Source organism: Paralichthys olivaceus, chromosome 19 (assembly GCF_024713975.1).
Source record: "Paralichthys olivaceus isolate ysfri-2021 chromosome 19, ASM2471397v2, whole genome shotgun sequence".
NCBI lineage: Eukaryota > Metazoa > Chordata > Actinopteri > Pleuronectiformes > Paralichthyidae > Paralichthys > Paralichthys olivaceus.
In genome coordinates this window covers 3,520,187-3,536,851 of record NC_091111.1, presented here as the reverse complement: position 1 = coordinate 3,536,851, position 16,665 = coordinate 3,520,187, and the positions used below count along the sequence as shown (strand labels likewise).

Below are 16,665 nucleotides of genomic sequence, written 5' to 3'. Positions count from 1 at the left end.
ACTAGAAAGCATTGGCTAAGGATGGCAATGTCCGTTGGTCACCTCCTTAGAAAGGTACATCATTTTATAGGTTTGGCCAGTATAATGGTATTAAGGTACTGTGGTGTTTAAATCCCAAAAGGTTTGACTTTTTGCAAACTTAAACAGGCACTGTCACAGACACTGAGTTTACGTGATGTTTTGCTGTATACAACACGCAGCACGAGTGATCAGCCATGATACAAACAACTGCTCGAACAGTCACAGAAAGCTGAGAAAGATGGTGATCTGGTGAAGGTAAGTAACCATTATTGTCAAGGTTGGCCTACAATCCCTGTGTTTATACTTTAAGTGCAACATCTGAACAAACCTTTTTGCACAGCAGGGATCTTAGTCACCCGAAATACACCCACAGCTGCAAAAAAGAAATCTGTAGTTTTCTTGGCAAGAATCTAGATGATTACATCTGCAGGATTTATCACTTTTAGCTGCTTTATAGCTGAAGGCTAAGAATTTAATTAGGCCAAACTACAAGACCAACATTAGTGTTTTTGAATGGAGAGAGTAGCAGTGTAACACAGTCTTCAGACCAAAGAGTTAGAATGATGCTAGACTAGTGAGAGTCCATTTATAGTATGTCTTTTATTCTGCCCTTTCATTAGTCCACTTTACCCTGAAGCCTGCTGCAACCTGTTACTGTCATAGAGAATTAATGACGACTTCTCACAAGTTCATGGTTCATGGTGTCTCCGTATTTAGTGCAGAAATGAGCAACAGAGAAAATCTGTCAAACAGCCAAGAATTACAGCTGTCACGGATGATGTGCTCAAAAAGCTCTGAAAAAGCAAACCGTCAGAGGAAATTATTTTGACTGCTGCAAGAGTCTGACAGTGGAGGGTCTGAGTCTGTCACTGATAGACACACAAATGTGGGTTTCACATCTTACCATATTTCATGTGTTGTAAGAAAGGGCTTCTTACAATTAGATACAATTTTGAATATCACAACGGCAGATAATCAATCAGCTGAGAATATAGTAGAAGGAGACATATGCTAATGTATCCTAGTTTGGGTTATTACTTGGAAAGGTTTACATGCTCTGATGTTCAGAAAACATCACTTTCCTCAAACGGTCCATGGCTGCAGCTTCTCTTCAATCTGTCCGGCACACTCCCGATAAAGGACAGTCTGCTCTGATTGGCTGGTCCACTCCATTGTGATTGGTTAACTTCCCTGTATGAATAGGAAGTGATTTTCTCTATTCTCATTTATCTGGCTTTGTTAGCGTGCTAGACTAGCCACCTAGTGTGTACTATGCACATGTGAAGTGAACACACGTTTGGGCTTGCAGAACGTTTACATACACAAAAACCTGTATAATCGCAATAATAAATAAGTATACGTATATGAATTATACTTATCCATAAAGTATACATACACAATTTGAAATGTTCAGTGTCGTAAGGAAACTGACTGTGCACAGTTCACTTGGTCAAAGCTGCACAAATCAGTTGTATTTGGAGCAGAAGTTTGTGACTGCAACAGTGATGTGTTTCCCTCATGGCTCAGCCCAAAGGCATGTATCCTGTGAGCTGAATGCAAACACAGACTACAGTGAGAGACTGTGGCGGTGCCACAGCAGCAGGACTGTGCTAAACCACACAGCGCTGGAATCCCTGACCAGACCTCCGTCTCTTCACTCTGACATGTGGCTCAGTGTGAAACATCTCACATGTCAGTACTTAGTTTGTCTGCAGTAGAGAAGGTTGAGTACAGTTGAAATGGCCTGCCCATGAAAAAAGCACATGTTTGAATATGTCTGTGATATTTTGGTGTGATATTGTGCTTTCACACTCACAGTTCTGACCTGTTTAGGTACAAAAGACAGTCAGAGGACAGTCTCTCCTCTGCACCATCGCTACATGACCCCTTTTCTAAATGGGTCCTCATGCACCACAGCTCAAATGACCATTTAGCAAAGTCCCAGTGAGGCTGCTGAGGTTAAACAAATACAGTTGATAATGAGGCCAACAATACGAGTCTGAAACCATGGCAAGGGAACGTCCCCAGACGGCCATCACTAGATAAATAAAAAACTGACGAGAGAAAAGGTCAAAATGTCCAAAATGAGCCTTGTGAGCTGCATATTTCCAGGTCAATATGAAGGAGAATTGGACCTCAACATCCCTCCAACGTCTCTCCCAGTTTCACTGACATAAACACACACACACAAAATGCGGGATGAATAATGTATGATGTGTGTTATATCTGCACTCCTGTGTATTCTTAGTTTTCTCAGCAATTCTATATCATGATAAAACGTTATGATAATGTGCATAACTACGCATCTCTTCTAACCTTACAAAGCCTATTTTGTAGACATAAGTGTGTACATGAGAGAAATCTTTAATTGTATCCCTGCTGGTTTGCTATTTCCTCTCCTCCGAGTTTACAAGTCCAAACTGTTGCAGGCCCTTCAGTGAACAACTCCACCACTTCATCAATGGAACAGTTTGATGTGAGGGGATGAAAGAGGGAGACTTTCCCTGGTAAGAATTGGAGTAAAACTTCAATTTCACTGTGGTATCGGGGAATCTAAATGTTAGAAATATTTTTCTTGTACATGTATGCAAGCCACACATGAGGTGCTCACAATAAGCAGTGCATGTATTGTTTTTCATTTTTACTTTTACATTCAAGGTCAATGTCCAAGGTCAGCATCGACTAAACTAAGAACAAGCAGCAAATGTTTAGCTCACTGACAGTAGGGGGATCATGATAAGGAATTTAAATTGGAATTGGATGATTTTACTTTTGTCATTTTGAAACAATCAGAAACAGCTGTCAGTGCAACTATTAGTAGAACCTTGTGAAATGGATGGGGCTCTGATGGACAAACTGTTATTATGGATGGACATCTATTGGAGACTCAACACTAGAATTATGTTTCTTGCTCCCTGAATTATTCTGCTTTTCAATAATGACTTTGTTTTCCATCAAAAAGCAGAACATCTGGGTCTATAGCTGCTAAATGTTCAGCAACAACGACCAGAAAAAAAGTGTGTGAACCATTTCAAATGAATAAAATGTACAGTCTTGTATCATTGACTAGATTTTCTACCTCCCTGTACCAACCAAGGTCAAGATCAAGGTAAACTGTATTAACCCACAAGAAGAAATTCATGTGGTCATAGCAGCTTTTCCAGTATGTACTGTGAATATTTTTGTCATATTATTTTTAAAATAGACAAGAAATATGAAGTGATTTTAATGTTTGTAGATTAATTCTTTTCATAATAGAGACCTAGGTGAAGATGTGTACAAACATGCAGGTGATTTCCTACCATAGTAGTAACTCTTACCTTATCTTCGATAAGTAAATCTAGCAACAAAGACTCTAAGTTAGAACAACTGCCTGCAAACTCCACCCTGATGACCAATGGTGTTACCTCAAGACTAAAACACCGTTTACTCTTAAAAACCAGTAAAACCACAAAACATCTAGCTTTTGTCTGCAATGGGAATAGATACAGTCAACTTTCACTCCTGGGTCCAATGACTCTGCAGTCCACAGATTTAAGGCTGGAATGATGTAACACCTGAGTGAACGTGCCAACTTGGCAAGACACAGAGGTGAGAGTGCGCCAATTTTCTTTGAGCATTTGTGATGTTAAACATGTTGCATCTGGGGAAGAAAACTGCAAGGAAAACTCCCCTTCTGGCATTGGGAAGGAGTCCATTGCCTTTTTTACAAAAAAAACCAGTGTATACACTTATTTACACTTATTCTGGTGTAGAGGAGGATGCATTTGGCCAGCCAGTGCTGACTTAGTCACTGACACAGTAAACAACATTCACAATTATAGGGTTGGCACAGTCCAGGGAAAAATAGAGTACTACAGCTTCGCCCCACAATTGGATGGTCAACAAGCTTGTGAGATATGTTGATTTGTCAAGTGATAAAGGTCCAACACATACCACATGCTAGCTAGTTTTTTTTAACCATGCAGGACCACAAAGGGAAAAACTAACTGAATTCAGCGTTTGTCTCACATCACTTGAAGAGGAGACCCACAATTCTCAGGGATAAGTCCTCAGCAGCAGCAGTCGCCAGTCTGCACTGAAAAGATGTTTTAAAATAGGAATGCATGGAATGCCTCTCATGATGTAATGTGGGTTTCCAAACAGTAACTATATCTGGCAGTGCAACACATTCATGATTCTCAAGGGACAACAGACCATCGTGGAAGAATTGCCGAGCAAACACATCTAACTTAAACACGACACATAAAACGTTGATAGTACAGCCTTTGTCTACCAGGCGTGTTGCATCACCTGTAGCTTCCATGAAAACCTAACAAAACACGTCAGCCTAAATAATTTAAATAAACAGCATGCTTAGTATGAGACTGTACATAAGCACAAAGTCATGATTCTGTATTTTATGCATGATGCATCTCAAAGAACCAGGCCTCAGAAACATGTAGAGCCATTTAATCTTGTGTAAAGAAATACACAACCACTAGCATGCAACACAACATGCATTGTCCAAATTGCACACTCTGTAGCTATTACTCTCTGCTGTAATTTCACACTCCCATCTAAAACCGAATCATCATAAATTCTGATAAGCATGAAATATTTCCATTCTGTGAAGTGTTGAGATGTGAATGTGTGGTGTCGATGATCAAACTGAACCCTCTGTAAAGATTATAGGTTTAGCAGCAGCTAATTAAAATAAACAGGCCAAAAAAGAAGCATTGAGGAGGAGAGAAAAAAAATAAATCATTGCTCTATATTATGCCGGATCCAACGGTGGAGGCGAGGAAAACTGCGGCTTGTTACAAAGCCTAGTTATTATATTGTTCTTAGGCGCTCTTCTATAATAGCAGGTTTAATGCAGGTGGAAATTATGGCTCACTCGTTAGAATTAGAAATTGGCGATCGTGTCAAAGTCATTGTGCGAGGAGGTCACCTTGTCAGTTACATAAGTTTTTGAGCAGGACATCATGCTCTGCCACCTCCTATCATCCCTTTACACCATATACTCATCCTCCCATTCTCTCCCTCTATCCACAAAGTGATCAAACTCTCACTGCCTCTTCCTGCTCCATCTCTTTCCCCCCTGTGGATGTGCAGTGATGAGCTGCTGAACGTGAGGAGTGAGTGTCTGACAGAGGCAGGTTCAGGGGAGGTTGCGGTACAGTAATTGCATATCATAGTGTGAAGCGTGGTGCAGGTGCACTGACAGTGAGAAGATGTGCAGTAGCAGCAGACACTGCAGGGGAGGTTGTTTTCTTTGTGTAAGTCCTTTTATACTTTCTTTCAGAAAAAGAGAAGTACGTGTTACCATCAATTAGTCAAAATCAGTCATGGACCCTTACTAATGGAGCATGTCTATGTCCAAAACCCTAGTGTACAACCTGAAACCAGATGATTGGAGGTTGATGTAGATTCAAATCACTGCCCACAGTTTTGGAATGAGACACGTCCACATACTTTTGGCCATTTCGCATATTGCTGCTTAGCTACTTTGCAGCATCAGCCTGGATCCGAGGCTCCCTACACTTTAATTTAGAGATTACATTTTCAATGAAATTTTTATTATCCAACACTGTCCTAATTCTTAGATTTTAGCTGAGCTTCTTCCTGGCAGTAATTAATATAATCCCACTGTAATCCCTCACTTTCCAATCCTGTACAGTTATTGTACGACAAGCAATATGAGATTATGATATTAAAGGTTATCTATAAGAGGTGATATTTAATAGTATAGCAGCCAACAACAATTTTCTATTTAAAAATAAAGTGTCTGTCTTCTATATGTACGGCAATGCTTTTTCATCCTGAAATATTTGTTTTCTTGTTCGCTCACTCACCTCCATGTGAAATCAGTCGCCCTCCCCTGTGTTTGTAAAGGGAGATGGTTACAGCTCTGATTGAGATGTAACTTTAAATAAAGAATTTTCTATCATGTTGAGTTAATGTGAATAGATCCGATAACTTGAGAATGATTTGATTAAATAATATTAAACTTCCACATAATATACACATTAAACACATAACTTTTGTGTAAACAATTTCAATTGAACGGAATTGAAAGTCAATAATATTTTGAGTTTAGTATTCTGCTTTTTTCTTGGCTCTTATGTACACAGAACTTGCTCAGACCATATGACAGCGGGAGCGGTATATTGATCTGTGATGCTGGTGATGGTGTGACATCTATGAATTAATATTATTAATATGACCATGTGTTGAATTTGCAGATAAAGAACAGCACTTGTATTTTGCTTGAGGGAAAAATATGATGATGTGCAGCCTGTCTGTCACTTATTTACTGTTTGAGTGCAGAACTTTTTATGAATTGTCTATGCTGCAAACTTTGTGTTCATCCTACCTGGGTTATCTTCAACCAGATTTTCTGATTGTACCAATATTTTACTATGCACAACAGTTTTTTGATCTATGTTGCTGACTCTAGTGGAAATGAATACATTTTATTTAAGTCAGTCTTGAATTTGCAGCACCTTTAGTTTGCTTGTTGAAAATACTGTGATTATACTCAGTGAAAACATCATACAGGTTTCTTGCTTGAACTTTTACTGCAGTTTAAAAGTTTCATGCTCCAGTATGGTTTGAAATTACATCGATATCTTTGGGCTTTAAACTTGATATACATGTAGGTCAAGCTAAAGTTTCAAAAAGGCGAATATAAGATTTCTAGCTGAAAATGTATTATGTTGCCCATAAAGAAGAGGAGATACAGAATCTTTCATTCAAATCTATTCCTTACATTAAAGCTTTAAGAAATCACAAGAAACAAGGTCACTCTACAAAAATGACCAAAACAAATTTGTTGAATAAAAGTTTGTTATCTGAATCTCTTAAGGTCCGGGGCCATGTCGAGGTCTGCTTCAAGGTTTTGTGGCGTTAGGCACGGCAGAGCAGTTTGCCGTCTTTCAGGCTGGCGAGGCTCTTGTTTTGGAGCTCTGGAGGGCTCAAGCATTTCAGGGCAGTCCGAGGAGACAGGCTGGCCTTCGTCTGTCCCATCCACTGCACCAAGGAGCTGAGGTTACAGTCACACCGCCACGGATTGTCATGGATGTGCAGCTTCTTCAGGTCTGAAGAGTCAGACAAGAAAGGTTATTACTAAACTGAATTATGCTGCATCAGCGAATGATGCAGTTATGAATCACTCCTTTGTTCCTGTGGAAATAGAATGGGCAGAAGACCCCTGCTGGCAATATTCTTACTGGGCATATGGGTGAACATGTTTCCATCCACTGTCTTCAGGCGGTTTCCACTGAGAGCCAGCTGAGAAAGCTTGGGCATGTTCCTGAACACATCAGGTGGCAGGTGCTCCAGATTGTTCTTCCTCAGATAGAGTTCCTGGTTCAATAGTCAGCACATTTATTTATGTCAGAGGACGAATGTACACTGAGAAAGTTTTGAGCAAGAACATAAATAACCATAGAGGTAGCTGAACTCCAGTGGTTGTCAAGATAATTACTGGGAAGCTCGCCTACTTGTTCTGTTCTATAAAAAGTGGATTGTTTTACACTGCATTTCATTAAGCTTGAGATGAGAATGATCCTAGCTGACGTTCTCAGCAGTTTGTGTGTAAAAAGAGTTATAAAAAGAGCCTATATTACCTGTAAGTTGTCCAGGCCATCCAAAGATGACGGGCTCAGTGAGAACAGAAGGTTGTTATCTAGGACCAACATCTCCAGAGACTGCAGCGGTTTGAATGCTCCAGGAGGAACAGTCTTCAGACTGGATATGGAGAGACATTTAGAGTATCATTATCAACCAGTATGGTAAGACATGGTACTGTAATGGCTCGCTCAATTCAAAATCAGGTTTTTAACATGTCCCAGACTTTTTCTTTTAATCATATCTCATAACACTGTTGCACAAACGATTGACAGCCATGGTATTTTACATCACATTTAAGGAACCAATCCTGTAATCTCACAAGATGAGGCTGCTTCCTCTGATGCTTGTTCCTCTGTGGCATTGCAAGTGGTATCAAGAGATTTTAAAAGGTATGGTACTTATCTAACTTAAGCAACACATTACTGTGTCATGAAGCAGTCAATTCAAAGGCTTATGCTATTTCTTACTGTGACATTTCAAATGTAACAAGTTATACATACAGTACATTACTATTCTGATCTAAATGGACATGATTCAGTATAATGTCTGCCTGAATGACTCTCTCAAATTTGCCATTGTGACAGATCTGATAATTCCTACATTTCAGTACAAGTCATTCATTAAACTGCTCATTATAGGCAAACTTAAAGAAATGTTTTATTACCTCATACATTTTAAAATATAAGGAGGTTGATTCAAAAATAGTAAATCAATTGTCTACGACTGTCTAACACAAAAATAATGAAATGCACATTTCCAGATTCAACATTTTACAGAAGAACTGTGCAGCTGTATTTACCTATATGACAGAGTAGTCAATGTTTGGGTGATTTAAAATGGTCAGTTGTCGAAGTGACACATCAAGTGATGTATAAATCATTTTTGTCTTTTGCTTTTTTAGTTCTCGGTTTTAAAATCAATTCAACTGTATTTGTATAGCGCCAAATCATAATATACAATATCTCAAGGCACTTTACATAGAAGGTCAAGACCTTAAAACCTTATTAATAAAGAGAAACCCGACAGTTCTCACAATGTGCAAGCACTTTGGCAACTGTGGAGGAAAAAACCCCTCAATAGAAGCATTGTGAAACATTCTGTATTTGTTCTCATTAAGGTAACACATGATTGAGTCTGACCTAACAATGCACAGTTGAGAAATTTGATTCTCATTTCAAATACCTGCAAAGTCAGTCTGCTTTTGTAGTCACTATATGCATGTACATCACTGTAGTAAAAAGAGGGGGGAAAGCCATGTGTTGTGACCTGTTATTATCCAAGTTGAGGAACATGAGCTGTCTGAGGCCATTGAAGGCCTTGGGAGACATCCTCTGAATGAGGTTCATTGAAAGGTCCAGAACTTTGAGGTCGGTGAGAGGCTTGAAGACATTCGATGGGAGAGAGGTGAGTGCATTGAGAGGAAGATCAAGATCTGACAGGTTCTTTAAACCAGCAAACATCTCAGCTTTGAGGACGCCTATCTGGTTCTGTCCCAGCATGAGGAAGCGGAGGTTCAGGAGGTCCTATAGATATGGGAAAAGAAAAGTTTTTGTGGTCAGATTATTGTATCCGTGTATGAAACCCATTCCCCCCCCATATCCTTTACCTGGAATCCTCTCGGTGGAAGGCTGGTGATGTGGTTGTTGTAAAGATTGAGAAGCATAAGTTGTTTTGCCCCGGAGAAGGCCTGAGGGTGGATGGACTCGATGGCGTTTCGTTCCAGGTTGACACTCTCAATCTTTGGAGTTGATGTCAGAACATCAGCCTTCAGGTCTGTGATACCATTCTCACCTTTACACACCCATGGGAAAGTTGGTTACTCATGGAATCATGTCCTATAACTATCATATCTTAAACATCACAACAATCTTGGGGTTCATTTTCATAACTGTGATGTACCCACCAAGTTTGAGGATCCAAGCATCAGCAGGCAGATCGGAGGGAAAATTCAGAAGACCCGTCTTGTAACAGTTGACCTCTGACTTTTCTGGACCAGCCTTCCTGGAGCATTTACAGACATCAGGACAGCTGTCCACAGTCTGTGCCACCCATAGGATCATTAATATCGACCACACGGAGAACTGCATCGCCCCTGCAGAACGGAAAGTGTGGAGAAGAAGCGGAAGAGCCTTTACATCGACAAAAAAATTCTGTTTATTTGAACATTTGAGTTTCAATATATTTTATAGATATGACAGTTGTGATCCTGGTGTCTCACAGCAAGTTGCAACAGACTTCCTCAAATGATGCAGGAATTTTTGGATTTTAATATTTATTCAGTATCATATGTTTGTGTTCCAATGACATTAAAATTCACTACACAATTTTTTTTTTTGGAAAGAATTATGTTTTCATGTTGTATATAGAGGCCATGGTAATAACTCGTTTGCCAGGAGGCACCCATCGACACAACACATTTCATTTTAACTTGTAATCTAAAGTAGCTTGGACCAACATGATTGTTTCAGGGGCCGGAAATGTATTTCTATTACAAAGCTTTTGTATTGGCGACATGTCAAGAGACAACATGTAAAATAAAGGACTGCAACATACTCACATGATCCTTCAGTAAATGAGTTTCAAGCATTAATAAAAATCTCATATGTCATATTTTTGCACAGCATGAGGGGGGCAAAATGAGCATTATTCCTCTAGGTGCCAAGATCGGTAGTTAGCGAGGGGTCCATCATAGCAGATATAATTTGTTGGATGTGAGTGATGATTGTAGGAGTTCAAAGTCTAAAAAAAGCACCATAATCTCATTTAGCTCAGCTTATTAAAGAACAGTAAACAATCAGTGTGATTTAGCTGCACCGAGTATAATGCGTGTGTGCAGGATGCTCAGTCACAATTACCAAGGAGGACCCAACCACAGGCACAGGAGCAAGGTGACGTTTAATTTAATAGAATAAGAGGCTGACAGTTTCTGACGGAAGGCAAACAAGTCAAAGTAAGGTAATTCAACACCAAAACACTCAAGCAGCAAATCATCAGTTAAACTAGGAAACAGGGCAGGAAGACACAGGACTGAAACAAATCAAACAGACCATATGAGCTTAAAAAGACAAAAGAAACACAGGCTATAACAGGGGCAGGGATAATTAAAAACTGGAGAAACACATCGGAAGAGTTTGCAGAAGAACATACAGGGTGGGACACAGTTGGAAAATAAAACATGTAAATGTAATGTAAAAATTACAAGGCATACAAAGACAAATCCAAAAATTGAAGGGGCCAAACAGAATAGTCCATAACATATATTAAATGTCCCAACATGAAAAGTGTCTCATAGGTTCACCACCAGTGCAGAATCTAAACATTGTCAACTATTCTCTGAAGCGTGTTCACGTTCTCACAGACACACCGGAAAACCACATACAAGCTCTTGACTAGGGGCATGCGCGGGGCGCGCATTCGTTAGCATTGCTACTTCAGATTTTATTCCCATGAACAAAAAGACTCAATAGTTGGAGTGGAAAGAGGTGATGATGTACAATTGGATCGTGCTCAGTTATATTTACTTGTTATCTAACTGGATGCTAGTCAACAGGCACTTTTTCAAATCCAGCCACGTGTTTGTTCACATGAGAGGCAGAGTTTTTAATTACAGGCCAATAACATGCATCACCATCAGATCAGGCACAGAGAATTTAATAAGTGACATGATGAAACTGTGACCATCATGGGGAAATCAGGTTACAGCAGTGTCCAGACTTATCAGTCAGGTGAAACACACAGCATGGTTTCACCATACTAGAAGAGAATGAGAAATATATATGGAAGAAAAAATAGCCAATGAAAGTATGCAAATGAAAAGCAATGGAATCATCTGATAAATTTGGTTTTTGGTTTCAATTTATCAAGCTAACGAGAATGAGTATTCAGAATAAATTGTTGACTATTGTGTGATTTGTCTCAGAATAACTATTGATTACTGCTAGTAAAAACTATTATGACTACCACATATATAACAAATATTAAGAATGCACTACACATACTAAATGCTTTGTATGCTACTCAATCCAGCGCTGATGAAAGGAGTGAAAGGGAACCTATCTGTAGGGAGCAAGCTAAAAGTGTGCATGTTTTTTCTAATGATCTGACTGGTGAGCAGATTGATAACTCGTACATACCCCATTATGATAAACAGCCACAGTATGGTCTGTGAAACACCTTAGGGTGACTTCTATTGTGGGTGAACTTTAAAGAACAAGCACCTAGAAGGGCCTCTTCCTGGAAAATCAACATCTCATCCATTTAGTCACATTTGGCTCAATCCCCCAAAACTGATTTGAGAAGCCACCGTGATCTTCGCCCCAGCAACGACCTGACCAGTCACTCCATAGGGACAAAGAAAAACACGGCCCCTCCCTCATCCTCAGACTGCATAGTAGGAGCAACAGTTTAATTTTCTTAATCAAAGTTCCCAGCTCCAGCAGAGACACGACTAATCCTCCTGCGACCTCTCAGCTCTGAACTGTGACCACACAATGAAAGAAGTGTTCAACATTGTCATTATCTGTATCAACCTTGTATAATTGTATAGTAAACTTTAAAGTTAGTTATTATAAAGCCAAATGAATCCCCTATTGTAATAATATAAATGTAAATTATCATCATAAACTAAAAAACATAGCGTCGAATGGTTCTGTAAGGATGATAAAAAGAAATGTTTTGACTCTTCAGTTATGGTGAGAAATTATTTCTAGACAAAAGTGTAATGGGTGTAAAAAAAAGTTAGAAAGTTATTCTAAAGATGAGGTAGGTAGGTATCAGCGATAGAAACCTTAGCATATCATTAATGTTTAAAATTTGTTCAAGTGCGTTGATTTCTCCCAATCCACATGGAAGTCAATTAGAGAAATGTAACAGTAAGACATGGATGTTGTTTGAAAGCAGTCACATCTGTTTTTTTACTTCTGTTGGTGCCACTTACCTGAACAGGCTCCTTCAAAACAACACTCCCGATGTCCTCTCAATCCAATTAAACACAATTACCCCTTTAGAAGTGTCTGTTACTTCTTATGTGGCCTCACCACCAAGAATTAAAAACTGCACTTTTAATTATTTTTTAATATCAGAGAAGGCACTGCAGAAGTCTCAGTCCCTACAGACGGGTGGAGGTAACTATGTATCATATGAAGCTGCTGTCAGACTTGACATAGAGGCAGCCACACAAGCCTCGCCAGTGTGGTGGTGTGGGAACACAGCCTCAGCAGACAGGGTGTGAAACTCTCTGAGCTGCAACTTCTGCAATGTCACAGAACCCAGAGAAATGTGGCATTCACAGGTTATGGCTCTGATCCATGTTACACTGCCAAGTCTACTGTGTGTGTGTGTGTGTGTGTGTGTGTGTGTGTGTGTGTGTGTGTGTGTGTGTGTGTGTGTGTGACTACATGGTGGGGCCAACACACTGCTCGTACACACTCGCAGGACAAGAACATGAACATAACCTCAGATTCAGTGAAAATAAGCTCAATATATAATACAACAATTCCCTGTGGAGTTTTCACAGCTCACTGCACATGATAATACATTGAGCCAGTTTGTGTATGCATTACCGTTGTGTGTTACTTTTGTTCACGACATATGTCATGAGGTTATTGATTAATAGATCCTGCTCAGGATGGTAAAGAAATCCAATGAACTATAACTGTATATCAGCAGTTTATGGGTATGTTTACGGGTTCAATAGGTCAGAGCTATTTTGCCTAGACCTGTGTCTTTGCAGAACAGAGGGGAACTAATAATTAAATAAATGGCAGATGTTCTGGCTTCAAGCTTGGCAAGGAATAACAGGGCGGCCAGGGCTTACACCTTAGATTGAATTTTACATTTCTGAACTAGTTAGTTTCTGTCATTTATCAGATGAGTTAGCAGCTACAACCATCAGTAATGTAGCGTGTGTGCAAAGATTCACTTGAATAAAGGCTAGACGTCAGTTTGTCTATTAACAATCACATTAAAGAAATCACAAAATCTGGAGCTGCTTTCAAATACATAACAGACACATGAGTCCGATAGAACACTGCGAGACCCCTGAGATCACTGGGGAGTGGTCTGCCAGTAGTACCCTGGGTTAAAATCTACACATGGAGAATCATATTCTAGTCACCATGCCGCACAGTGTTGGAAACAGCTGCATGATGATACAAATGCTCCATCTATTTTGATGTTTAAAACAACGTTTTAAAACTTTTTTATTCACAAAGGCACTTAACTAAGCTATTTTATATTGTCATACCATCATTGTATTTCATTATATTATTCTACAGTTCTTCCCATTTCATTTATGTTAATTGTCCCTCTTAACTTATTTTAAAGTTTTGATACAGATTCTTATTTTCGTTTATCTGGTTTTTTTTTGTTTTGAACTGTGCTTCTAGACTTTAATTTGCTGTCCCTGTGCAGCACTGAACTCATTAATGGTGCTTTATAAATAAAATGGCCTTTCCAACATCCATGCTCAACTCCTGATTCAGTAATTGATTCCTGTTTTAGCTCTATAGCTTTGAGCAAAGCCACAGGTTAATGAATATGTTTTTGAAATTGTTAAAGCACATTGTGTAGTTCAAAAAAGCTTAGGAAATAAAAATGTTTAACAAATTGCCAGTGTTGTTGATATGTTTGCTCTGAGGGACACCAATACTGCAGCCTAAAGCTCAAGGATTGTGTTTTGTCATAGAGGTAAAAATGTATGGCTCCACAAAAGGTTTTACACATAAACAGTCACTTAATGAATAAATGTTTTCAGATAGTGTGTCCAGATAGTTTAGATCCTTCTGTGGCTGTTTGTGACACACATTATTCCACAGGCACGTAGATGTGGCAGCAGCTGCATGTGGAACTGGGTCAGGACCGTAATTCCTTACGAGAAGAGAGAGCAGAGGAACTGCCAAACATGTCACTGGCTGTTACACAGCAAGGAGGAGAGGAGAGGGAGAAGAAACTGGGAGAAAACAATGATGGAGCAGAAGGGTGGAGATTAAGAAGCGAGAGAGCAGGTGAGGAGGAGTGGGAGGAGAAAGAAAGGGATCAGAGTGAAAGTAGAAACAGAGGGAGAATGAGAATGTGTAAGAGAACAGAGGGGGGAGAAGAAAGTGTAAAGCTTAATAGATTAAGAAAGCAAGAATAAATGGAGCAGTGGAGAAGAGCATGGGCCAAAACTGTGCAGCACGACGCTGGGATTTATCGAGACGTGCTGGGGAAGAGAGGCAGCAGATAGACAGCTGTGCTGACTGGACTGATTCTATTGTCAGAGGAAGACGAAAGATCCTTTTCAAACAGAGCCAGCGCCAGCACACACACGCACAGTAGGCAAACCATCTGGAAGTGTCATTATCCAGCCTTCACAGAGATAGTGAGAGAGACACAGAGCAGATAGGAAGAGAGACTGGGGAGTGTGTGTGTGTGTGTGTGTGTGTGTGTGTGTGTGTGTGTGTTTGTGTTTGTGTTTGTGTTTGTTTGTGTGTGTGTGTGTGTGTGTGTGTAATTGCATAAAAAAGTAGTAGCTAGTAGAACAGCAACAAGAATACATTTTGGAACTGATAAAAATGTGAATTAGGTTTCTTTTTTTCTAAGGCCAAATGAATAAGTGAAAAAAAATAAAATAATTGACCTGATAATAAAAAAAGTCAGCCTGTAAGTGGAAAACATATATGTCACACACCGCTCATATAATCTGCGATTTGGACTCCTAGGGGGCAGGGGGCAGTGTGCCTTCTGTCTGCAGACTGAGTTGAACATGACCTCTTATGTCCTCAGCTAAACTACAGCAGTGACCGTCAACTGGATCAAACTTGCAAGATCACTTTGATAATCTTATTTAACCAGAGACACAGCACAGGTGCGGATCTCCATCATGGCAACAACATTCATATAATCACTTCTTGTTTGGCAATTTGTCCTCAAAGTTAAAGCACATTATGGTGCTGCAATGCTTTATATTGAGCTGAATTACTGCTTTTATTTTGAAAAGATGCAAAAAACATGCAATATGAGATCAGTAACATCAGTTCATTCAAAGTTATAGATAATCCACATACATGAGCAAAGTAAAATAAAAAAACATTGATCATAACATCTTCATTGTGGATAAACCAGGTAGGATGAACACAAAGTTTTCTAACTTTTCTAACTGTAAAAATCTCTGAACACAACTTTCAGCACACAAACAATAAAAAGTGACAGTACATTGTAGAATTGTTTGAAAAGGAATAATTCTGAAGTAGCTCCAGAGCATCAGCACAGGATAAGAGAACAGGATGTCCCAAACAGACAAGTTTAGCAAAGACAAGGCTTCAGGATTGAGGCAGACACGCATTGGTATCCTTGTGCCATGCTGTATTAACCCTGCTGCATGTCCTCCTTCCTCTCCCCACCACTGACCTCTGCTCTCTTTACACGTTTACAATAAACACCAACACAGAACTTTCCTTTGTGTTTGATTCACTCTAGAGTTTGAGTCATGTATACAAATACAAAAGTCAAACATTTTGCATGCAGTGTGGAGTTGGAACAAAAACAGGCTTACCTTCTTAAAAGCATGTTGGACAAAGACACACCTGGTGGTTAGCTGAAGGCTAGAAGGCCCAATGGCAGCTGAGACAGGGACAGACTTCTGAAAAAGCCGGGGTTGAAACTTGGGCTGGTTGCTGGATGTTGATATCTTGGCATGATGGCCAAACAAGTTCCCCAAAAAGGGAACTGCTCGTCTAAGTGTGGTTCCTACAAGGCCCAGGTCTGCTGGGTCCATTTTGGATTTGTCATGGAGGCTTATGGTCTCCAGTGGCAGACAAACAGCACAGAAACCAGAGATCAATTCATAAATGAAAGTAGAGCTGAAACATGAGAAATAAATCCATGTGCAAACTGACAACCAGACGAGAGAGGAACACATTATGGTGCAGGTGCAGTAATCAAGAATAAGGAAACAAGAGGAAGTGAAGGGACCAACATTTAAATACAAGAGAAGCAGGAAGTGGACTTTAAAATAAAACAGGAAATGACAATACAGGGGATCAGAGG

At 39.7% G+C, this 16,665-nt stretch overlaps 1 protein-coding gene across 2 annotated transcripts; it reads right to left on the bottom strand.

Moving 5' to 3' along the window:
* Nucleotides 1-6,550: 6,550 nt before the first annotated feature.
* Nucleotides 6,551-16,590, bottom strand: LOC109632414 (leucine-rich repeat-containing protein 15). 2 transcript variants are annotated; one of them, XM_020091671.2, is made up of 7 exons: nucleotides 12,575-12,746; nucleotides 9,542-9,730; nucleotides 9,245-9,429; nucleotides 8,905-9,161; nucleotides 7,635-7,755; nucleotides 7,236-7,371; nucleotides 6,551-7,103 (listed from the first exon to the last, which is right to left on the bottom strand). In XM_020091671.2, exons 2-7 carry the CDS (start codon nucleotides 9,723-9,725, stop codon nucleotides 6,913-6,915), a joined length of 1,074 nt encoding a protein of 357 aa, XP_019947230.2. In that variant the 5' UTR covers nucleotides 9,726-9,730; nucleotides 12,575-12,746; the 3' UTR covers nucleotides 6,551-6,912. The 2 variants fall into 2 exon arrangements, with proteins under 2 accessions (XP_019947230.2, XP_019947229.2); XM_020091670.2 differs by lacking the exon at nucleotides 12,575-12,746 and adding an exon at nucleotides 16,172-16,590 and having other exon boundaries at nucleotides 6,552-7,103.
* Between the last annotated feature and the right edge of the window lie 75 nt (nucleotides 16,591-16,665).

Excerpts from the sequence above, each read along its gene's own strand:
- LOC109632414 (XM_020091670.2), bottom strand. The coding sequence starts at position 9,725 with ATGCAGTTCTCCGTGTGGTCGATATTAATGATCCTATGGGTGGCACAG. Across the intron at positions 9,430-9,541 it reads TGCTTGGATCCTCAAACTTG|GTGAGAATGGTATCACAGAC; the intron begins GTGGGTACATCA and ends GGGTGTGTAAAG. Across the intron at positions 9,162-9,244 it reads TTCCACCGAGAGGATTCCAG|GACCTCCTGAACCTCCGCTT; the intron begins GTAAAGGATATG and ends CCATATCTATAG.